The following is a 22,329-nucleotide window of genomic DNA, read 5'->3' as shown; positions in this document are numbered from 1 at the left end:
GGAATAGTCCAGATAAAAAATCTCTAAAGTTGGATTCCATACGTGAAAACAATGAGATCCCTATTAGGCACCCATGCAGGCTCTCTCAGCAGTAACAGTGGAGATTTCTGAATATATGACACATGGACATGAAAGTAAAGGATCTTTGCAGAAGTCAAAAGGTATGAAAAGAATAATCAAAGATATTATGAAAAAACTAAAGGATTTTATAGAGAACAAATAATAATGAAAAGAAAGAGAACTGAAAGAGACCTCAGAAATCTTCACTGGAATTAAAAGAATGAAAATAAATCTATATTTATTCTTGTCCATTTGAAACAATACAATATTAACAAAAACGGTAAAGAGTCAACCAAAGGGTCAAGTTAACTTACCATGATGGTTTGATTGCGTTGTGAAAGGCAGATTAACAAAGCCATAATTCACTAAAAAGGAAAATTTCATTAGAAAATGAGCACATTATCATCTATAAACTCCTGGCTCAATGGTAACACTAAGAGTAATGCTAGTCTGAGATTGGAATTGGTCTCAGATTGGCATATGGACTGAGTCAAGCAGAGTTGAGAACTGAGTGGTAATTAAGATACTCAGGCTATTAGAAGAGAGAATAAATATATTAATCTTCCTCAAATAATGAAAGTTAAAATTTGGGATTTTTTTCTAGAGAGGCTAGAATAGCCCATCTATGTTTATGAAATTCAGAGCAGATTCTGCTGCCTCTTTCTGCTTCCAGAAAAAAACTTTACATTTCTATGCTTTCACAGTAATTGAGAATTTATCATGTGACAAGGCCACAGAAATCAGAACCAGCCTTAGTTCAGAAGTCCAAATCCCAAGCCATAGTGTAATTTGCTAGTCCTACAGCTAGTCCTACCTATACATAAATATTCCCTCTTTGCTGGATGTGATACAGAGAACAGAGTGGGCAGGCAGACTAAGGAGTTTCATTTGTAATCGTGGAGAGGTCAGAATTTAGAAGACAGAAAGGTAATCATACAGAAGAAATAAAAGTTATTCATAGAAGAGAAAGGGTATAATGAAAAGACCTGTAAATACTATGAAAGAAGTACAAATAGAGCAAAGGCAGACATTTGAAAGAGACCTAAAAACCTTAGTTAGAATCCAAGAAATAGAGATGGGTTTGGAGCCTTTCTTGACCATTATTAAAAAAATCTGAAGAAAAGTAAAGTGTGAGGGAGAGTCAAATTGAACTTACCTTTTCTAAAGCACTCCTCTGGTGAGTATAGATTAAAATAGTTATCTGAGGAAAAACAATGACACAAAATAAGTCCATTTCTGTTACTGACCCTTTCAGATTCATGATGACACTAGAAGGATGTAGGGGGAAATATTAATGGTTTGAGATGGCAATAAAATCTTAGCAATGAAGTGGACTAGATGGAGGAGACATAGAGGAAATAAATAACTGAAAACAATTCCCAGAATTCACACTTCAGGAAAAAGCCTTTGTGAGCATACCAGGATGTAAAGTGAGAGGATGCCTTGAGTATTGTACCAAGGAGTATATTAAGTCTGATCACTGGCAAACAAATTCTGTTGTCCAATATATGGTGTACAGTTGTATCCAATACAGTTAAAAAAAACACAGAAGATTTAGGTTTAAATGTACTTGGATTTTTTGCAGGAGTCCATCCAACCCTAGTCCATCATGCAGGACAAACATCCCCTTGAAATCTGTCCAAGGTACTGAACCATGTTTCAAAGAAAACAGGTACTGTTATGGATGAATACAAAGAGAAATGGAGGGTATCTGGGAAAAGTGTAGGGGGACTAAAAATCAAAGTTATTGGATTATAAAATGAGAGTAACTAGAAGTTACTATGGAAATAGAAAGTTAATTTTGCAATCCTTCAGGAGAGAATAGAGTATCCTAATCAATAATCAGAGTTACCACCTCTACCTCTGCCTCTACCAGGAAATGTCTCTGGATTCTTTGCAGGAGTCTACCCAACCTAAATGCATCATCCTGGACAAACATTCCCTTGGAACCATCAGTGGACTCTATTCAAGGTGCTGAACTACCTTTAAAAGATATATTTGGCAGGTACCATTATTGATGAATACAAACACCAATGGAGCACATCTGGGAAAAGTGTAGGAAGACTGAATATCAAAGCTATTGGGATATATATATATGACCATCATAATTTAGGAGTTACTGTGAAAATGGAAAGATAACATTGGAATTTTTCTGGAGAAATGGAAAATCCTAATAAATGATAAGACTTGCCTGCTCTGCCTCTTTCTGATTCCAGAGAAATCTTAGCTTCCATTTCACTAATTATTTACAAGTTCCAAAGGAACCTAGAAAAATTGTCATCAGATTCGGTCCTGATATCTACTTCTCAAGACATTGCACATTTTGCTAGTCCCCCAGCATGGTCCTATACAGTTTCTCTTTGCTGCATCTGATTATGGATATGGAGGCTCAGACATTTCAATGGCAACAGTAGAGAGGTCAGAATTTAGAACAGAAATTCCTAGGCATATGTGAAAAATAAAAGATATTTGTAGAAATCAAATACAATAAAGGAAATGTTTGAAAATACTATGAAAAACTTCAAATCTTACTGAAGGACAGATAGAACAACAGAAGATAGATTAAAGGGATCTAAAAACACTAGAATCTAAGAAGAGGTTGGGGCATTTCCTCTCCATGACAGCAAAAGTTTGAAGGCAGCTAAAGTGGGAGGAAGTAGAGTCAATTTGAACTTACTTTGTGGCTGTGGATGTGGATAGATGAAGTTGTCTGACAAAAAAAAATGGAAAGGCAAAATAAGTCCATTTTGATTTGACCTTTTTAGATTCATGATAACACTAATAGATCACATTGGGGAAGATACCAATGATCTAAGATGGAAAAGGATATAGAATAGCATGTGAAGAGACTAAAACAAAAATCTGGAAATGGAGTTGAAGGGAGGAGATTCAGAAGACATGGAAGAAACAAATAGTTGAAGTCAATTCCTATAAGCTGCAGTAGAAAACCCCAGTGAGCATAACATGACATGGGCAGCATTATCCCAGACCTGGCCACTGGCAATAAAGTCTCTTCTCTGATATGTGGTGTATAGTTATTATACCCAGCACACTAAAAAACCACCAGAAGATTCAGGGGTTGAAATGTCCCTGGATTCTTTGTAGGAGTCTACCCAACCTTAATGCATCATCCTGGACATACATCCCCTTGTAGCCATCAGTGGCCTCTGTTCAAGGTCCTGAATTACCTTTAAAAGATATATTTGGTAGGTGCTATTATTGATGAATATAAACACCAATGGTGTGCATCTGCAAAAAGCATAGGAACACTAAACATCAAAGCTATTGAAATACATATATGTGTGTGTGTGTGTGTGTGTGTGTGTGTGTGTGTGTGTGGTGTGTAGAAAAATAACATTAGAATTTTTCTGGAGATTATAGAAAATCCCAGTCAATGATAAGACTTGCCTTCTCTGCCTCTTTCTGATTCCAGAAAAATCTTAGCTTCCATATCATTAATTATTTTAAAGGTAAAAAGGAACCTAAAAAAATTGTCATCAGGTTGAGTCCTATAATCTAATTCTCAAGACATTGCACATTTTATTAGTCCCCTAGCATGGGCCTATACAGTGTCTCTCTCCTGCGTCTGATTGTGGAAATGAAGGCTCAAACATTTCAATGGCAACAACAGAGAGGTCGGAATTTAGAACAGAAATTGCTAGGCATATGAGAAAAATAAAGGATATTAGTAGAAATCAAATGGAATAAAGAAAATTTCCAAAAATACTATTTAAAAATTTCAACTTTTACTGAAGAACAGATAAAACAAAAGAAACTAGATTAAAGGGATCTAAAAACACTAGAATCTAAGGAGAGGTTGGGGCATTTCCTGTCCATAACAGCAAAAGTCAAGTTTGAGGACAGCTAAAGTGGGAGGAAATAGAGTCAAATTGAAAATATTTTGTGGCTGTGGATGTGGATAGAAGTTATCTGACAAAAAACAATGGAAAGGCAAAATAACTCTACTTTGGTTTGATCCTTTTAGATTAATTATGACACTGGGACATCAAAGCCATTGATATATATATATATATATATATATATATATATATATATATATATACATACATACATACATACACACTCAACCATCATTATTTAGAAGTTATTGTGAAAATGGAAAGTTAATATTGGAATTTCTCTAGAGATTATAGAAAATCCTAATCAATGATGAGACTTGTCTGCTCTGCCTCTTTTTGATTCCAGAAAAATCTTAGCTTCTATATATCATAAATTATTTAAAAGGTCCAAAGAACCTAGTAAAAATATAATTATATTCAGTCCTGTTATCTAATTTTTAAGACTTTGTACATTTTGTTAGTCCCCCAGCATGTTCCTATACAGTTTCTCTCTGCTGCATCTATGGAAATGGAGGTTCAGATATTTCAATGGCAACATAAAGAGGTCAGAATCGATAATTGAAATTGCTAGGCATACACAAAAAATGAAGGATATTTGTAGAAATCAAATACAATAAAGAAAATGTTTGAAAATACTATGAAAACATTTCAACTCTTACTGAAGGACAGATAGAACAACAGAAGATAGATTAAAGGGATCTAAAAACACTAGAATCTAAGAAGTTGGGGTATTTCCTGTCCATAACAGTAAAAGTCAAGTTTGAAGACAGCTAAAGTGGGAGGAAGTAGAGTCAATTTGAACTTACTTTGTGGCTGTGTATGTGGGTGGTAATTATTTGAGAAAAACAATGGAAAGGCAAAATAGGTCCAATATTGACCCTTTTAGATTCATGATGACACTGGGAGGTTATATTAGGGAAGATACCAATGGTCTAAAATAGAAGGGGATACAGAATAGCATGTGGAGAGACTCAAAAAAATTCTGGAAACAAAGTTGAAGGAAGGAGCCTCAGGGGACATGGAGGAAACAAATAGTTGAAGTCAATTCCTATAACCTGCAGGAGAAAACCCCAGTGAGCATAACATGACATGGGCAGCATTATCCCAGATCTGGCCACTGGCAATAAAGTCTCTTCTCTGATATGTGATGTATAGTTATACCCACCACACTTAAAAATCACCAGAAGATTCAGGGGTTGAAATGTCCCTGGATTCTTTGCAGGAGTCTACCCAACTTTAATGCATTACTCTGGACATACATCCCCTTGCAGTCATCAGTGGACCCTGTTCAAGGTGCTGAACTACTTTAAAAGATATATTTGGCAGGTACTATTATTGATGAATATAAACACCAATGGTGTGCATCTGGGAAAAGCGTAGGAACACTAAACATCAAAACTATTGAAATACATACATACGTGTGTGTGTGTGTGTGTGTGTGTGTGTGTGTGTGTGTGTGTGTAGAAAGGTAACATTAAAATTTTTCTTGAGATATAGAAAATCCCAATCAATGATAAGACTTGCCTTCTCTGCCTCTTTCTGATTCCAGAAAAATCTTAGCTTCCATATCATTAATTATTTAAAAGATCCAAAGGAACCTAAAAAAAATTGTCATCAGGTTCAGTCCTGCAATCTAATTCTCAAGACATTGCACATTTTGTCAGTCCCCTAGCATGGGCCTATACAGTGTCTCTCTCCTGCATCTGATTATGGAAATGAAGGTTCAAACATTTCAATGGCAACAGCAGAGAGATTAGAATTTAGAACAGAAATTGCTAGGCATGTGTGAAAAATAAAGGATATTAGTAGAATTCAAATGGAGTAAAGAAAATTTCCAAAAAATGCTATTAAAAAACTTCAATTCTTATTGAAAAACAGATAGAACAAAAGAAACTAGATTAAAGGGTTCTAAAAAATCTAGAATCTAAAGAGAGGTCGGGGCATTTCCCGTCCATAACAGCAAAATTCAAGTTTGAAAACAACTAAAGTGGGAGGAAGTAGAGTCAAACTGAACTTATTTTGTGGCTGTGGATGTGGATAGAAGTTATCTGACAAAAAACAATGGAAAGGTAAAATAGGTCCATTTTGGTTATTGACCTTTCTAGATTCATGATATCACTGGAAAGTTATATTGGGGAAGATACCAATGGTCCAAGATAGAGAGGAATACAGAATAGTATATGGAGAGACTTAAAAAAATTTCTGGAAACGGAGCTGAAGGGAGGAGGTTCAGGGGACATGGAGGAAACAAATAGCTGAAATCAATTTCTATAGGCTGAGGGGAAAAACCCCAGTGAGCGTAATATGATGTGAGCAGGATTATTCCAAATCTGGCCACTGGCAATAATTCTCTTCTTTGATATGTGGTGTATAATTGTACCCACCACACTTAAAAACCAAGTTTCAGGGCTTTAAATGTCCCTACAGGACTCTACTCAACCTTAATGCATCATCATAGACAAATATCCCCTTGGAGTCATCAGTGCACTCTGTTCAAGGTCCTGAACTATCTTTACACATCCATCATAATTTAGAAGTTACTGTGAAAATGGAAAGGTAACATTGGATTTTTCTGGAGATTATACAAAATCCTAATCAATGATAAGACTCGCCTGCTCTGCTTCTTTCTGATTCCAGAAAAATCTTAGCTTCCATATCATAAATTATTTACAAGGTCCAAAGAACCTAGTAAAAATGTTATCATAGTCAGTCCTGTAATATAATTCTCAAGACATTGTACATTTCATTAGTCCCCTAGCATGTGCCTATACAGTTTCTCTCTGATGCATCTCATTATGGAAATGGAGGCTCAAACAATTCAATGGCAACAGTAGAGAGATCAGAATTTAGAACAGAAATTGCTAGGCATACATGAAAAATAAAGGATATTAGCAGAAATCAAATGGAATAAAAAAAGTCTGAAAATACTATGAAAAAAATTTCAACTCTTACTAAAGGACAGATAGAACAAAAGATAGATTAAAGGGATCTAAAAACACTAGAATCTAAGGAGAGGTTGGGACATTTCCTGTCCATAACAGCAAAAGTCAACTTTGAAGACAGCTGAAGTGAGAACAAGTAGAATCAAATTAAACTTACTTTGTGGATGTGGCCGTGGATAGAAGTTATCTGAGAAAAAACAATGGAAAGGCAAAATAAGTCCATTTTGTTATTGGCACTTTTAGATTCAGGATGACACTGGATGCTTATATTGGGGAAGATACCAATGGCCCACGATGGAAAAGGATACAGAATAGCATATGGAGAGACAAAAAAATTTTCTGGAAGCGGAGTTGAAGGGAGGAGATTCAGAAGACATGGAGGAAACAAATAATTGGAGTCAGTTCCTATAGGCTGAAAGAGAAAACCCCAATGAGCATAATATGATGTAAGCAGGAATATCCCAGACTTGGCCACTGGCAATGAAGTCTCTTCTCTGATATGTGGTTTATAATTGTACCCACCACATTTAAAAACCACCAGAAGATTCAGGGGTTGAAATGTCCCTGGATTCTTTGCAAGAGTCTACCCAACCTTAATGCGTCATCCTGGACAAACATCCCCTTGGAGCCATCAATGTATTCTGTTCACTAGATATATTTGGCAGGTACTATTATTGATGAATACAAACATCAATGGAGCTCATCTGGGAAAAGCGTAGGATGACTGAACATCAAAGCTATTGGGATGTATAGCTAATCTAAGAGTTTCTGTGAAAATGGAAAGGTAACATTGGAATTTTTCTGGAGATATAGAAAATCCCAATCAATGAAAAGGCTTGCCTGTTCTCCCTCTTTTTCTGATTCCAGGAAAATCTTAGCTTCCATATCATAAATTTACAAGTTCCAAAAGAACCTAGAAAAATTGTCATCAGATTCAGTTCTGTTATCTAATTCTTAAGGTATTGTACATTTTGTTAATCCCCCAGCATGTGCCTATACAGTGTCTCTCCCCTGCATCTGATTATGGAAATTTCAGACATTTCAATGGCAACAGTGGAGAGGTCAGAATCTATAATAGAAATTGCTAGGCATGCGTGAAAAATAGAGGATATTTATAGAAATCAAATAGAATAAAGAAAATGTCTGAAAATACTATGAAAAAAATTTCAACTCTTACTAAAGGACAGATAGAACAAAAGATGATAGGTAAAAGGATCTAAAAACACTAGAATCTAAGGAGAGGTTGGGGCATTTCCTTTCCATGACAGCAAAAGTCAAGTCTGAAGGCAGCTAAAGTGGGAGGAAGTCAAATTGAACTTACTTTGTGGATGTGGCCGTGGATAGAAGTTATCTGAGAAAAAACAATGGAAAGGCAAAATAAGTCCATTTTGTTATTGGCACTTTTAGATTCAGGATGACACTGGATGCTTATATTGGGGAAGATACCAATGGCCTACGATGGAAAAGGATACAGAATAGCATATGGAGAGACAAAAAAATTTTCTGGAAGCGGAGTTGAAGGGAGGAGATTCAGAAGACATGGAGGAAACAAATAATTGGAGTCAGTTCCTATAGGCTGAAAGAGAAAACCCCAATGAGCATAACATGATGTAAGCAGGAATATCCCAGACTTGGCCACTGGCAATGAAGTCTCTTCTCTGATATGTGGTTTATAATTGTACCCACCACATTTAAAAACCACCAGAAGATTCAGGGGTTGAAATGTCCCTGGATTCTTTGCAAGAGTCTACCCAACCTTAATGCGTCATCCTGGACAAACATCCCCTTGGAGCCATCAATATTATCTGTTCACTAGATATATTTGGCAGGTACTATTATTGATGAATACAAACATCAATGGAGCTCATCTGGGAAAAGCGTAGGATGACTGAACATCAAAGCTATTGGAATGTATAGCTAATCTAAGAGTTTCTGTGAAAAATGGAAAGGTAACATTGGAATTTTTCTGGAGATATAGAAAATCCCAATCAATGAAAAGGCTTGCCTGTTCTCCCTCTTTTTCTGATTCCAGGAAAATCTTAGCTTCCATATCATAAATTTACAAGTTCCAAAAGAACCTAGAAAAATTGTCATCAGATTCAGTTCTGTTATCTAATTCTTAAGGCATTGTACATTTTATTAATCCCCCAGCATGTGCCTATACAGTGTCTCTCTCCTGCATCTGATTATGGAAATGGAGGCTCAAACCATTCAATGGCAACAGTAGAGAGATCAGAATTTAGAATAGAAATTGCTAGGCATACATGAAAAATAAAGGATATTAGCAGAAATCAAATGGAATAAAAAAAGTCTGAAAATACTATGAAAAAAATTTCAACTCTTACTAAAGGACAGATAGAACAAAAGATAGATTAAAGGGATCTAAAAACACTAGAATCTAAGGAGAGGTTGGGACATTTCCTGTCCATAACAGCAAAAGTCAACTTTGAAGACAGCTGAAGTGAGAACAAGTAGAATCAAATTAAACTTACTTTGTGGATGTGGCCGTGGATAGAAGTTATCTGAGAAAAAACAATGGAAAGGCAAAATAAGTCCATTTTGTTATTGGCACTTTTAGATTCAGGATGACACTGGATGCTTATATTGGGGAAGATACCAATGGCCCACGATGGAAAAGGATACAGAATAGCATATGGAGAGACAAAAAAATTTTCTGGAAGCGGAGTTGAAGGGAGGAGATTCAGAAGACATGGAGGAAACAAATAATTGGAGTCAGTTCCTATAGGCTGAAAGAGAAAACCCCAATGAGCATAATATGATGTAAGCAGGAATATCCCAGACTTGGCCACTGGCAATGAAGTCTCTTCTCTGATATGTGGTTTATAATTGTACCCACCACATTTAAAAACCACCAGAAGATTCAGGGGTTGAAATGTCCCTGGATTCTTTGCAAGAGTCTACCCAACCTTAATGCGTCATCCTGGACAAACATCCCCTTGGAGCCATCAATGTATTCTGTTCACTAGATATATTTGGCAGGTACTATTATTGATGAATACAAACATCAATGGAGCTCATCTGGGAAAAGCGTAGGATGACTGAACATCAAAGCTATTGGGATGTATAGCTAATCTAAGAGTTTCTGTGAAAAATGGAAAGGTAACATTGGAATTTTTCTGGAGATATAGAAAATCCCAATCAATGAAAAGGCTTGCCTGTTCTCCCTCTTTTTCTGATTCCAGGAAAATCTTAGCTTCCATATCATAAATTTACAAGTTCCAAAAGAACCTAGAAAAATTGTCATCAGATTCAGTTCTGTTTTCTAATTCTTAAGGTATTGTACATTTTGTTAATCCCCCAGCATGTGCCTATACAGTGTCTCTCTCCTGCATCTGATTATGGAAATTTCAGACATTTCAATGGCAACAGTGGAGAGGTCAGAATCTATAATAGAAATTGCTAGGCATGCGTGAAAAATAGAGGATATTTGTAGAAATCAAATAGAATAAAGAAAATGTCTGAAAATACCATGAAAAAAACTTCAATTTTTACTGAAGGACAGATAGAACAAAAGATGATAGGTAAAAGGATCTAAAAACACTAGAATCTAAGGAGAGGTTGGGACATTTCCTGTCCATAACAGCAAAAGTCAAGTCTGAAGGCAGCTAAAGTGGGAGGAAGTCAAATTGAACTTACTTTGTGGATGTGGCCGTGGATAGAAGTTATCTGAGAAAAAACAATGGAAAGGCAAAATAAGTCCATTTTGTTATTGACACTTTTAGATTCAGGATGACACTGGATGCTTATATTGGGGAAGATACCAATGGCCTACGATGGAAAAGGATACAGAATAGCATATGGAGAGACAAAAAAATTTTCTGGAAGCGGAGTTGAAGGGAGGAGATTCAGAAGACATGGAGGAAACAAATAATTGGAGTCAGTTCCTATAGGCTGAAAGAGAAAACCCCAATGAGCATAACATGATGTAAGCAGGAATATCCCAGACTTGGCCACTGGCAATGAAGTCTCTTCTCTGATATGTGGTTTATAATTGTACCCACCACATTTAAAAACCACCAGAAGATTCAGGGGTTGAAATGTCCCTGGATTCTTTGCAAGAGTCTACCCAACCTTAATGCGTCATCCTGGACAAACATCCCCTTGGAGCCATCAATATTATCTGTTCACTAGATATATTTGGCAGGTACTATTATTGATGAATACAAACATCAATGGAGCTCATCTGGGAAAAGCGTAGGATGACTGAACATCAAAGCTATTGGAATGTATAGCTAATCTAAGAGTTTCTGTGAAAAATGGAAAGGTAACATTGGAATTTTTCTGGAGATATAGAAAATCCCAATCAATGAAAAGGCTTGCCTGTTCTCCCTCTTTTTCTGATTCCAGGAAAATCTTAGCTTCCATATCATAAATTTACAAGTTCCAAAAGAACCTAGAAAAATTGTCATCAGATTCAGTTCTGTTATCTAATTCTTAAGGCATTGTACATTTTGTTAATCCCCCAGCATGTGCCTATACAGTGTCTCTCTCCTGCATCTCATTATGGAAATTTCAGACATTTCAATGGCAACAGTGGAGAGGTCAGAATCTATAATAGAAATTGCTAGGCATGCGTGAAAAATAGAGGATATTTGTAGAAATCAAATAGAATAAAGAAAATGTCTGAAAATACCATGAAAAAAACTTCAATTTTTACTGAAGGACAGATAGAACAAAAGATGATAGATAAAAGGATCTAAAAACACTAGAATCTAAGGAGAGGTTGGGGCATTTCCTTTCCATGACAGCAAAAGTCAAGTCTGAAGGCAGCTAAAGTGGGAGGAAGTCAAATTGAACTTACTTTGTGGATGTGGCCGTGGATAGAAGTTATCTGAGAAAAAACAATGGAAAGGCAAAATAAGTCCATTTTGGTTATTGACCCTTTTAGATTTATGATGACACTAGAAGGTTATACTGGGGAAGATACCAATGGTCTAAGATGGAAAGGGATCCAGAATAGCATATGGAGAGAGGCAATAAAATCCTAGAAATGGAGTAGAAGGAGGTGATGGAGAGGACATGAGAGAAACAAATAGCTTAAGTCAATTGCTAAAATTAAGACTGGAGGAGAGACAATGAGCCTACCAGGATATAATATTGGAGGATGGGTAGAGCCTTTTGAGAAGCAATATATTAAGCCTGGCCACTGGCAACAAATTCTATTGTCTGATGTATGTGTGTATAGGTGGAGCCACAATGCTTAAATAACTCCCAAAATTTTCAGGGGTTTCAAATATCTCTTTGGAGTCATCAGTGGACACTCCTAAATAGTCTTTCAAAGATATATTTTCATGGTATTATTTTGGATGAATACAAACAGCAATGGAGGGCATCTGGTAAAAATATAGAGGGACTAACAATCAGTTATTGGAATATAAAATGAACCCCATAACTTAGGAGTTATTGTGGAAAAGGAATTTTTCTATGCTATGTAGAACACCTTATCAACAATCAGGTTTGACATCTGTGCCTCTTTCTCACTCCAAAATAATCTTAGTTTCCATATCATTAATCATTTAGGAGTCCAAAGGAACCTACAGCAATCAGAGTCAGGATCAGTTCAGATGTCCAATTTTAAGACACTGTACATTTCACTATTCCTTAGCAAGAGCCTCTACACTTCCTAGTTGAGAAATTTCAATGACAATTGCAGAGAGGTCAGGATTTAGAAAAATAATTAGTACATGAAAAATTGAGGCTATTGGTAGAAATCTAATGGTATAAAGAAAAAGTCTAAAAATACTATGAAAAATTTCAATTCTTATGAAGGAAAAATAGAACAAAGGCAAATACCTGAAAGGGACCTAAAGCCTTAGAATCCAAGGAGAAGAGCTGCATTTTGGTCTTTCTTGTTCATTTTAGCTAAGTCAGTCTGAAGTAAAATAAGTCAAGTTAACTTACTATTCAGAGTATTTCTCACTTGCTCTTGAAAACAATCTTCTTCTGCCCCTTGAAAAAATCAATTAAAAGACAAATTTAGTTTCTTTCTGTTATTGACCCCTTTGGATTCATAATGACTCTGGAAGTTTGTATTCTGGAAACTTAGGAGGGTGACATAGAGAAAGTGTTTGAGATTGATGCTCAGGGTTAAGCTTAGACCAGAAAATCCCAGTGGGATTTTCTACAGATGCAAAACAAGAAAATAAGTGGGGCCTTGTGAGAGGGTCCTGCTCAGTGACAAGTGAAGTTGTCTGCATTCAGTATGTGGTTGTCCTCACTGTACTAAAAAGAAAAAAAAAACTTGAGGGATTGAAATTTCCCTGCATTATTTATAGATGTCCACCCAATCTTAATGCATGGGGTGGACTCTAGTCCCAGGACCTCTCAGTGGATACTCTGGAGATCAATGTCCTGAACCTTCTTTCAAAGACATATCTAACAGGTGCTACTCTGTTGGAATACAGACAAAGAGGGGAGAGAATCAGGGAAAAGTATAATTGAAGAACCAATCTAGGACATTGCAATAGAATATAGCCATTTTTTCCCTAAAACTTGACATGGCTCAGAAAAGCTAAAATGTGATTTTTTTCCCCTGAGGTAATGGGGTTCATTGACTCGCCCAGGGTCACACAGGAAGTGTTCAGGGTCTGAGGCCAGATTTGAACTCAGGTCCTCCTAATTTCAGGGCTGGTGCACTATTCACAGTACCACAGCTGACCAAAGATGTGAATTTTTTCTGGACAAGATAGGACAATGGATTAGGAGTTTTAATAAGGAATGAGTCTAGCCTTTGCTGCCTCTTTCTGACTCCCCAAAAGCCTTAGTATTTCTATATTTTCACCTTCAGTGAGCATTAATCACTTCCATTACAGAAATATAGTGAAATGAAAGATAAGTTCACTCCAGATGTTCAGTTCCTAAGCCATCATAACATGTGTTAGTCCCTCAGCAGGGACCTGGATGCATTCATTAACTGCTGGTTTTGAGGAGAAGGAGAGGGGAGAGATATGATATTTGAGACATTTTAATAGTAACAAAGGAGATGCTGGGATTTAGAATAAAAATGGGCAGGAAAGAGGAAAAATAAAAGACTATTTGTATAAATCAAAGTAAGAAAAGAAACTCCTGAAAATCCTAGGAAAGGATTTGAGTTCTCACTGTGAAATTAATAGGGAAGAGTAAGCCAAGTGAAAAAAGACCTAAAAAATCTTTGAATCTAAAGACTAGAGGTGAGTTTTAACCTTTTCTGGTCAATTATCACTAGGTTAGTCTGAAAAGATTTTTAGGAGTGACAAAAAGGTTAAGTTTACTTACGAGTAAGCTGAAAGTTGTCCATTAAAAAGCCATAATATGCTGAAAAAAAATTCAGAGAGAAAATGAGTCCACTGCGATCATTAAACCTCCTCATGGTGACACTGAGAAACCTCCTTGAGGAACAAGAACTCCTGGTCTAAGATTGAAAAGCATCCAGAATATCACCAACAAGAAAATTCTGTAAAGCATATAGCTGATAAGGGTCACGGGTGGCAAGCAGCATTTTTAAGGACTCACTTCTGAGTCTGGGCTGCAGGGGAAACAGCAGTGATCGTGCAAAGATATCAAAAGTCAGAGTTTGTGTACCCCTGTGAGAGGGAGCATCATTATGTACCACATTTCTAGTACAGTTGCACCCATGACCCTTAGAAAAACCAGATTGATGTTTTCTTGCTAATAGAGAGAAGTCTATTCCACCCTAAAGCAAGGTCTTCCCCTGGGCTTGTCAAATATCCTGAACCTTCTTTCTAAGGACTATCTGGCAATTGGTTTTCTGTATGCATGTGGACAACAGTGGAAGTGATCAGCAAAAAGTGTGTTTGGAAAAAAAACATATAAAAAATAACATTTATTATGTATAAGCTCCCATGTATCTAGAAAGCTACATTTTGGAATCTTTATGGATAGTATAAGACTCATGCATCCTAACTATGGATGAAACAAGAATTTATTACTCCATGGAAATCCAGAAAAACTTGACTGTTTCTGAACCTTCTCAATCCTTATGTTCTATTCAGTGACAAAGTTTTCAGATAAGAGACATGAGTCAGATCAGTCCAGACACCCAATTCCCATGGGGATTGAAGAGAATGAGGGACTAAACCAGGCCATGTTCACCTTCTTTCTAATGGACTTTATGGAAGATACAAGTTGGCTATGGAGGCTGAGAGATTTCTTTGGGAACAGTGGAGGCGCCAGAATGGAGAATAGAGACTGGAAGGAATACATGAAAAAGAAAGATTTTTTATAGAACTCAAAAGATATGCAGAAAAGACCTGGAAATTCTGAAAACGATGTTGACCCTTACTGAAGGACAGAGAGAGAAAGAGACAGAAGACTGAAAGGACCTCAAACCTTGGAACCTAAGTACTAGACATGAATCTTAACTAAGCCTCTCTTGCCTGACAATCATAAAAAATAATGACAAAGAGCAAAAAATCAATCTATAAAAGTCAAATTAACTCACCTTCTTGATTTACAGGAGCCCTACTATTAACATTTCCTGCAAAAAAAATACAAAGACAATATAAGCTCATTCTTGTCATTTATCTTTCTAGACTTGGGAGTCACACCTAGCAGGTTTGGGGTGGGGTCTACTTGAAGAAGTATTACTGCTCTGATATTGAACATGTATCCAAATGTGGAGAGAGTCAGGGAAATCCTGGACACTGAGGAAGAGGTAGAGGATACAGGGAACATGGGGAAAATGGATCTAGAAAACTCTGGATCTAGAAAACTAAAACTGGGGAGAGTTTCAGAGAGGACATTTATTACATTCTAATTATTGACAAGACTGATCTCTAATCCCTTCAAAGAGCCAAAGAATCTTCAACTATTCCAATCTATGTTAATTAATCTGAAGAAAATTGATTCAGGAATTTAAAAGGACCAAATTAACTTACCTGTTTTCTGAGGTGTGATTTGAAAACACATATTTATGTCTGAGAAAAACAATTCAAAGAGAATATAAGTCATTTGTGTCATTGACATGTTTCGGCCTGCTGGCAATGTTGCAGAGTGACAGGGAGCAACAAGAAGGGCTACTGGTCTGGGGGTGGAAAAAAGTGCAGAATGGCATATGGAAAGGCAAAATAATCCCCCTAACTAAATATAAGCTAGAGGACACAAGTGGCCTGAGGGAATTTCCTGAGGTAAAATCTCAAACATAAAGCAGGAGAGGAAACTCCCTGTGAGCGTGCAACTGTACAATATTGGACAATGGAGGGTCCTGAATCTAGAATACAAAAGAGAATGGAAGGATAAAAAATAGAGGACATCAGTAGAAGTCAAAGGGGAGTAAGACAAGACCAGGAAATATTTAGCGGACTGAAGCCCTCTCAGTGGACCAGCTCTAGAAGAGGAAGAAAAAACTAAGTACAATTTTAAAAATGGGATATAGATTCCAAGGACTGAAGACTGGAATCTTCAGCTTTTCCTGTCCATATATAAAGTACATGAGACTCAAAGAAAAATTCTTGAGTGACAAAAGGGATCATTTAACTTACAGTTATTTCTGCTGGTCTGAGCTGCTTCTGATACATTTTGCACTGAGGAAAAAGAAGGTCAGAGAGTTAATACAAACTCATTCCTGTCATTATCTTTTCTGGCTTTATGGAGACAGTGGTGAGGCTGTAGGAGAGAAACAAGGAAGAGGATTCCGAAGACTGTAAACACATCCAAAATGATATGGAAAGAGGCAAGGAAATTTTGGAAACTCAAAAGCAGCACCGGGACTGATATAATCTGCAGACAGTTTCTGGAGGTGGTTCTTACATTTAAGGATCCATCTAAGCACCTTGCATTTAAGGAAAAGCTCCAGGCTCCAGGCAAGGTGTGAGGGGGCAAGGACTCATGCTTTCTAACATGAGCTTCTACTAAATATACTTAAAGAAACAAGAACTTTCAAAAGCTGATTTTTCCCTTGGTTTTTTACCCGCACAAAATTTTCCTCATCCTCCAGGTTACTAGTATTTCAGAAACTGGCCCCTGGGAATAATCTGGGAGGTGAGAGAAACCTGGAGATGAATGGCTAAGGCTTCCTTTAAAAGGTATAGTTGCAGGTACTGTTTTTTGGGATCTGCATAACAATGGAGGGCATCAGAGCAAAGGGAAGGCAGAAAACAAAAATGGAGGACAGAAAATGACCTTCATTTCCTTTTATCAACCATATATATGGAAGGGTGAAATTTGCCAGATTATTCAAAAGATCTGTATAGGCTTACTCTTCCCTATTAATTCCACAGTAAGAACTCAAATCCTTTCCTAGGATTTCCAGGATTCCTTCTTTTCTCATTAATTGAGATTGAATGAAGTATTTAAAAACCAGAAAAAATAGAGATAAAAGCCAGGTTCAGTTCAGATCTACAATTCTCCAGCTCCATTTACAAAAGCAATAGAATGAATTCCCCAAGTTCTCCTTTTTTCTCTTCTTTCTCACTCTCCTTCTTCTCCCCCCTTTCCTCTTCCTCATCCTCTTTCTTTTCTTTCCTCATCTACCTTTCTCAAATTCTCTCTCTCTCTCTCTCTCTCTCTCTGTGTGTGTGTGTGTGTGTGTGTGTGTGTTGTTCTCTCTCTTTCGAGTTCTGACTTTAGAAAGAACACTTAAAAGGATATTTGAAAAATAAAAGACGTTTACAGAAAGTAAAATAGATTAAGCAAGATATGGAAATATTAATTCATTATAGATTGAGTAGAGGAGAAGAAAGTAGAGAAGAGCCTAAAAATCAATTAGAATGTGAGAGATTCAATATTTTCTAGTCATTAATAAGTCCCTCAGTCTCAATAAAAAAAAAATTTCCAAATAAGAAAAGGAAAAGATTAACTTACCATTATATCCTTTGCGAATATGGGCTATTCCAAAGATATCAAAAACCACTGGAAAAAAAATTTCAAAGAATGTCATTCTTTGACAACTGTCATTGTCTCTTTTTATCTCCTAGTGAAAATGAGTGCCATACTGGAGGAATGAGAGGTACTATTAGTCTAGGATGAAGAAGGCATCTAGAAGGACATGAGGAGATCAGGGAATTCTGGAAATTGAATAGCAGATAAGGGATTTCACTTATATGGAGGCATTTTCTGAGGTCTACTCATGAGTAGGCACAGAGGAAAAGCCAGGCACCAAGTATAAAAGGAAGGTGGAAGAGTAGGTAGAATAAGGTGAAACCCATCAGTTAAAAAATATTTGCATGCTAAGAAAAGTGAAAAGAACCCAAAATTGAGAAAAATAGAAACTCACCAGTGTATATGATAAAGGAATAAGTAGAAGCATGTGGGATATACTTGAAACAGTCTGGGTCCTGAACATCATGTCTCTCTTTGGGGGATGCTAGAAAAAGCAAAAAGAAACCAGAAGTGATTTCATGCTGAGCAGCAAATGAAACAATTCCCCAAAATGGCCTTTCCTTCATCTTTACAAACTGAAAGAAGCAAGGGGGTGATACTAAACATTCCTTGAGGGATCTTTTGGTCTCATACACTGATAATATATGTTCCTCTGTTGAAGACATGGAATGTTCACAAGTAGGGAATTTAGACAGAGGGGGAAAGCTATATCACATTCTCTAGAGGGGCTTTTCTGCCACTCCAATATTTCATCCCATTGAAGATTTTTGTTGGAGAGGCAAGAATAGAAAATCTAAGAGAAGAAAGCATTTTCCTAAGAATGGAGTTGGAATAGCTCAGAAGCGATATTTTAAAAAGAAAAGATATTTGTAGAATTGAAAATGAATCAGGACAAGATCTGGGAACAAAAAGAAAGGATTCTGCCTTCAATGAGAGATATATAAACAAAAGGAAGAAAACATAAAAAAAGTTGAAACACTGGAGTTAGATGGCAAGAACTTGGAGATAAGAGTCTAAAACTTGACTGGGAAAATTTTTTCCAAAGTCTAATCTTAGATTTGGGGAAGGACTTTATACTCAAGACTCCATGAAGTAAGGGAGGGAGTTGGTGGATTGAAGAGCAAGGAAAATGTTATGGTAAAAAAGAAGAAAAAGAAAAGAAAAGGACTCTTGACTGAGAAAATCAGCAACTCACTTTCAGTTGCATTCTTAGGTGAAGGAATAGAAGAAGTCTTTTCCTCCATCTTTGTTGCCTCCTCCTGGGCTGTAGTTTGGGGGGTTTCTGAGAAAGCCAGAAAAAAAATAAAAGTGATTACCATGCCTGAGCTGGAAAGGAAAAGGTCCCACAGAAATCTAAAGTTTTTTTGTTTTTCACATCTGCAGATCCAACATGTTTTCTCATGAATTCTTCCAGAGAGTAACTTCATATCCTTGGACCATTCTTTTTCTCCCATAAAGGATTCTAACTTTGAAACATCATATCTGAAGTCTTATCTCCTACAATTATATAAATGTCATCTGATATACTAGACTAACATTACCGTGGCATTCCATAGTAGAATATAACAGCTCAGAGTCCCTCAGATGCAACATCAAAAAGGTTCAGGTTGTTCAATTCAAAGCCTAATGAATTGAGCCCACTGTTTTCTAGGTTGCAGAGCTATTAGAATGAGCACAGACAATTCTGATTCATGGTGACTAGAAGGTTTTCTATTGCCATGAAAGAGATTCCCTTCCCGCCCCCCACCCCCATCACCTAGATCTCAGCCTGGAAATTAAAATTAGGTTGGCTGATAAAAAGCACAAGGGCAGAGGAGGCCATGAAAGCAATAAAGGGGGGAAACTGAGTAATGTTTCTTCTCAATGAACTAACTCCAATAATTGAACTTCTAGTTTTGGCATTTTTGTAGCCACTGAAAAATGAAGAAAATGATAATAAAGGGAATATAATGACAAAGAGAAAAGCTGTTCTTCACTAAGTGTAGGATTTTGGAAAAATTACACAGATTTATTTGGAAGAGATTCCCATCCATTTGCCTCTTTAAAGTTAGTCTATTATTATTAATATGGTCTTTGGCCTTTATTAATGCCAGCAGGCAGGCAAGCACAAAGGAATGTCTCTTCCTCTCCCCAATGCTCACCACTTCCCCCACATTCACACCCACACACACTCATCCTTCACAGGATGTTGTATCACTAATTATTTCCCCATCAGATTCAGATTGTTATGGACACTAGAGAACATTAGTTTGATTTCCCTCATTTACAGGTGAGAAACCTAGGGCCCACAAAAATTGTGTTTTTTCTAAAGGTTATACAGATGATGACATAGTAGAATGTAGATTTTAACTCATGTCATTTATCTCTAAAAACAGTTAGTTCCCTTTCTCATTGATTGAAAAACACATCCACACAACAACTGGATTTTACCTGCAGAGAAGAGTTGGGAGAAATGGCAGAATAGTTCCTGAAATCAGGACATCAACTGCATTCAGAATCACAAGCTTACCTGGCATCAGATAGGAGTTCACCAGAGCCAACAGGGTGGCAACAAGAAGCACCTGCTTCAGCATGGTGCTCGGTGGTACAGGTAGAACACTCAGAGAATGAAGACAAGTGCTTTTGATGTGTCTGGGAAGTGTATTTATAGTTCCCAGTCCCATAGACTTCCTCATATCCAACTCCACCCCCTCCTATCACTTCTCCCTAAGGCAACATTCCAAAATGTAGAGATAGAAAGAATGCCCCTGGAGAATTACACCTTAAGGTGAGGAGGAAAATGTTTGTAGGTAACATGTGGCTTCCTTGGTCCTGGTAAAGTTAACAGGGATGTCTCCTTTAACAGACTTCTCCTTGGATAATATCCCTCTGGAAGCACTGAAAACTTGCAAACTCCCTATGGATTTGTAAAAGCAGTAAAAGGAAGTAAAATTACACAAGTTGGGCCAGAAATGTACCCCTCCCACAAGTACAATGGAGAACACTGAATTGACGTAAAACCAAAGTCAAGAAGTAGAGTGGGGAAAAGAGCAATGAAAAAAGGACCCAAGCATCAAGAACTATTATGGTGACAGGGAAGCTTACAAGAACTTTGATTGGGGCAGCAGGTGACACAGTGGATAGAGAACCAGCCCTGAAGTCAGGAGGACCTGAGTTCAAATTGTCTCTTCATAAGTTCTCAGACACTTAACACTTCCTAGTTGTGTGATCCTGGGCAGCAAGTCCTCCTCAGGGGATGGGGGGAAAGGCTTTGATGGCAGAAGCTATAAGCTTTTGTCCCTCCATTTCTATTGCCTCAGACCCCCATCAGGTGCTTACTCTACATCACACAAACCATAAATCAAATAGCATCAGAGGGAGCCAGTTCTCAGAGAAAACCAGAAGGTGCAATAAGTACAAAAGGGAACGTTTTTAGATAAAAGTCAGTTTGTGAAACCATGGAACAGACATTGCAATGACCAGTGTTGTGTCTGTCTTGAATTGGTCACTTAGAAGAAAGGATTGAGGGCAATGGGCCTAAGGGAATAGGCAGTGGGAGTGTGGACAACAGGGTTTCGAGTTATTGATGTGAGCAGAGTATGATAGCATGAGAATGAGCCAACTACTGAAGTCTTATTTCAGCCAGGTTTTTAGTGACTGAAGTAATGTCTGTTGAGGAATAGATTAAACTGTTCTAGGACTTCCCTTGATGTTTAAATTGGGGGGATCAGGGGGAATATGATTTTGAGATATCTGAGATACAGTAATTCTGACTCCCATTAGGCAAAAACAGCCAAAATTACAGCTTTGAAATCTGGGGAAAGAATGATGAGCTGCAATTGGAATTTGTGTCAGCTGGAAATGAATTCTAGATTACTGGAAAAGACCCTAAGCAGAGCCAGAGGCCAAACATCTGAGGTGTGTATGCAGGAATAATGCAGGCCTCCAGAGGAAGACTAGGAACACAGTTTAGGAGAAGACTTAGGAGGACCCAAGGGAAGTCATTTCTTGGGGGGGGAGGGGCAGAATGTGTTCCATCCAAAGTTTATTAAGATTGCCTTGGATCACTAAACCACCACACCATCTTGCTTTTACTGTGTACAATGTATTCCTGGTTCTACTTGTTTTGCTCAACATCAGTTCATGTTAATCTTCCCAGGCCTTTCTATAAAAATGTTCACCATTTTTATAGAATAACATTCCAGTACTTTCATATACCATAAATTATTCAATCATCCCCAATTGATGAACACCTATTCATTTTCCAATTCTTTGCCACCATAAAAAGAGCTGCTACCAATATTTTTTCACATGTGTGTCCTCTTCCCTCCTTTATGATTTTCTTTGGAAATAGACCCAGTAGTAGCACTGGTGGGTCAAAAGGTATGAACAGTTTTATAGCCCTCTAGGCATAGTTCCAAATTGTTCTCCAGAATGGTTGCATCATTTCACAACTCCACCAACAATGTATTAGTGTCTCAGTTTTCCCATATTCCCTCTATCATTTATCATTATCTTTTCCTGTCATTTTAGCCAATCTGAGAGATGATAGCTCAGAGTTGTTTTAATTTGCATTTCTCTTATCAATAGTGATTTAGAACATTTTTTCATATGACTATAAATGACTGTAATTTCATTTGAAAAATGGT

The 22,329-nt window shown here is 37.1% G+C and overlaps 1 protein-coding gene across 9 annotated transcripts in view; it reads right to left on the bottom strand.

Moving 5' to 3' along the window:
- Positions 1 to 20,312, bottom strand: part of LOC127563929 (pinin-like) — a 75,429-nt gene extending 55,117 nt beyond the window's left edge. The window contains exons 1-16 of one of the 9 annotated variants that reach the window (XM_052000109.1): positions 18,897 to 19,159; positions 18,096 to 18,185; positions 17,684 to 17,731; positions 16,363 to 16,404; positions 15,760 to 15,798; positions 15,324 to 15,359; positions 14,138 to 14,176; positions 12,785 to 12,832; positions 11,685 to 11,714; positions 10,520 to 10,549; positions 9,355 to 9,384; positions 8,184 to 8,213; positions 7,020 to 7,049; positions 2,738 to 2,770; positions 1,217 to 1,261; positions 375 to 425 (exon numbers count right to left, since the gene is read on the bottom strand). In XM_052000109.1, coding sequence (XP_051856069.1) covers positions 375 to 425; positions 1,217 to 1,261; positions 2,738 to 2,770; positions 7,020 to 7,049; positions 8,184 to 8,213; positions 9,355 to 9,384; positions 10,520 to 10,549; positions 11,685 to 11,714; positions 12,785 to 12,832; positions 14,138 to 14,176; positions 15,324 to 15,359; positions 15,760 to 15,798; positions 16,363 to 16,404; positions 17,684 to 17,731; positions 18,096 to 18,185; positions 18,897 to 19,155 — 880 coding nt within the window. In that variant the 5' untranslated portion in view covers positions 19,156 to 19,159. Of the gene's footprint in view, positions 1 to 374; positions 426 to 1,216; positions 1,262 to 2,737; positions 2,771 to 7,019; positions 7,050 to 8,183; positions 8,214 to 9,354; positions 9,385 to 10,519; positions 10,550 to 11,684; positions 11,715 to 12,784; positions 12,833 to 14,137; positions 14,177 to 15,323; positions 15,360 to 15,759; positions 15,799 to 16,362; positions 16,405 to 17,683; positions 17,732 to 18,095; positions 18,186 to 18,896; positions 19,170 to 20,210 lie in introns of those variants that run through there. The other 8 variants (XM_052000110.1, XM_052000111.1, XM_052000114.1 and 5 more) reach the window with 8 other exon arrangements.
- Between the last annotated feature and the right edge of the window lie 2,017 nt (positions 20,313 to 22,329).

The sequence above is a fragment of the Antechinus flavipes genome, chromosome 5 (assembly GCF_016432865.1).
Source record: "Antechinus flavipes isolate AdamAnt ecotype Samford, QLD, Australia chromosome 5, AdamAnt_v2, whole genome shotgun sequence".
Lineage (NCBI taxonomy): Eukaryota > Metazoa > Chordata > Mammalia > Dasyuromorphia > Dasyuridae > Antechinus > Antechinus flavipes.
This window is presented reverse-complemented; position numbering and strand designations above follow the sequence as displayed.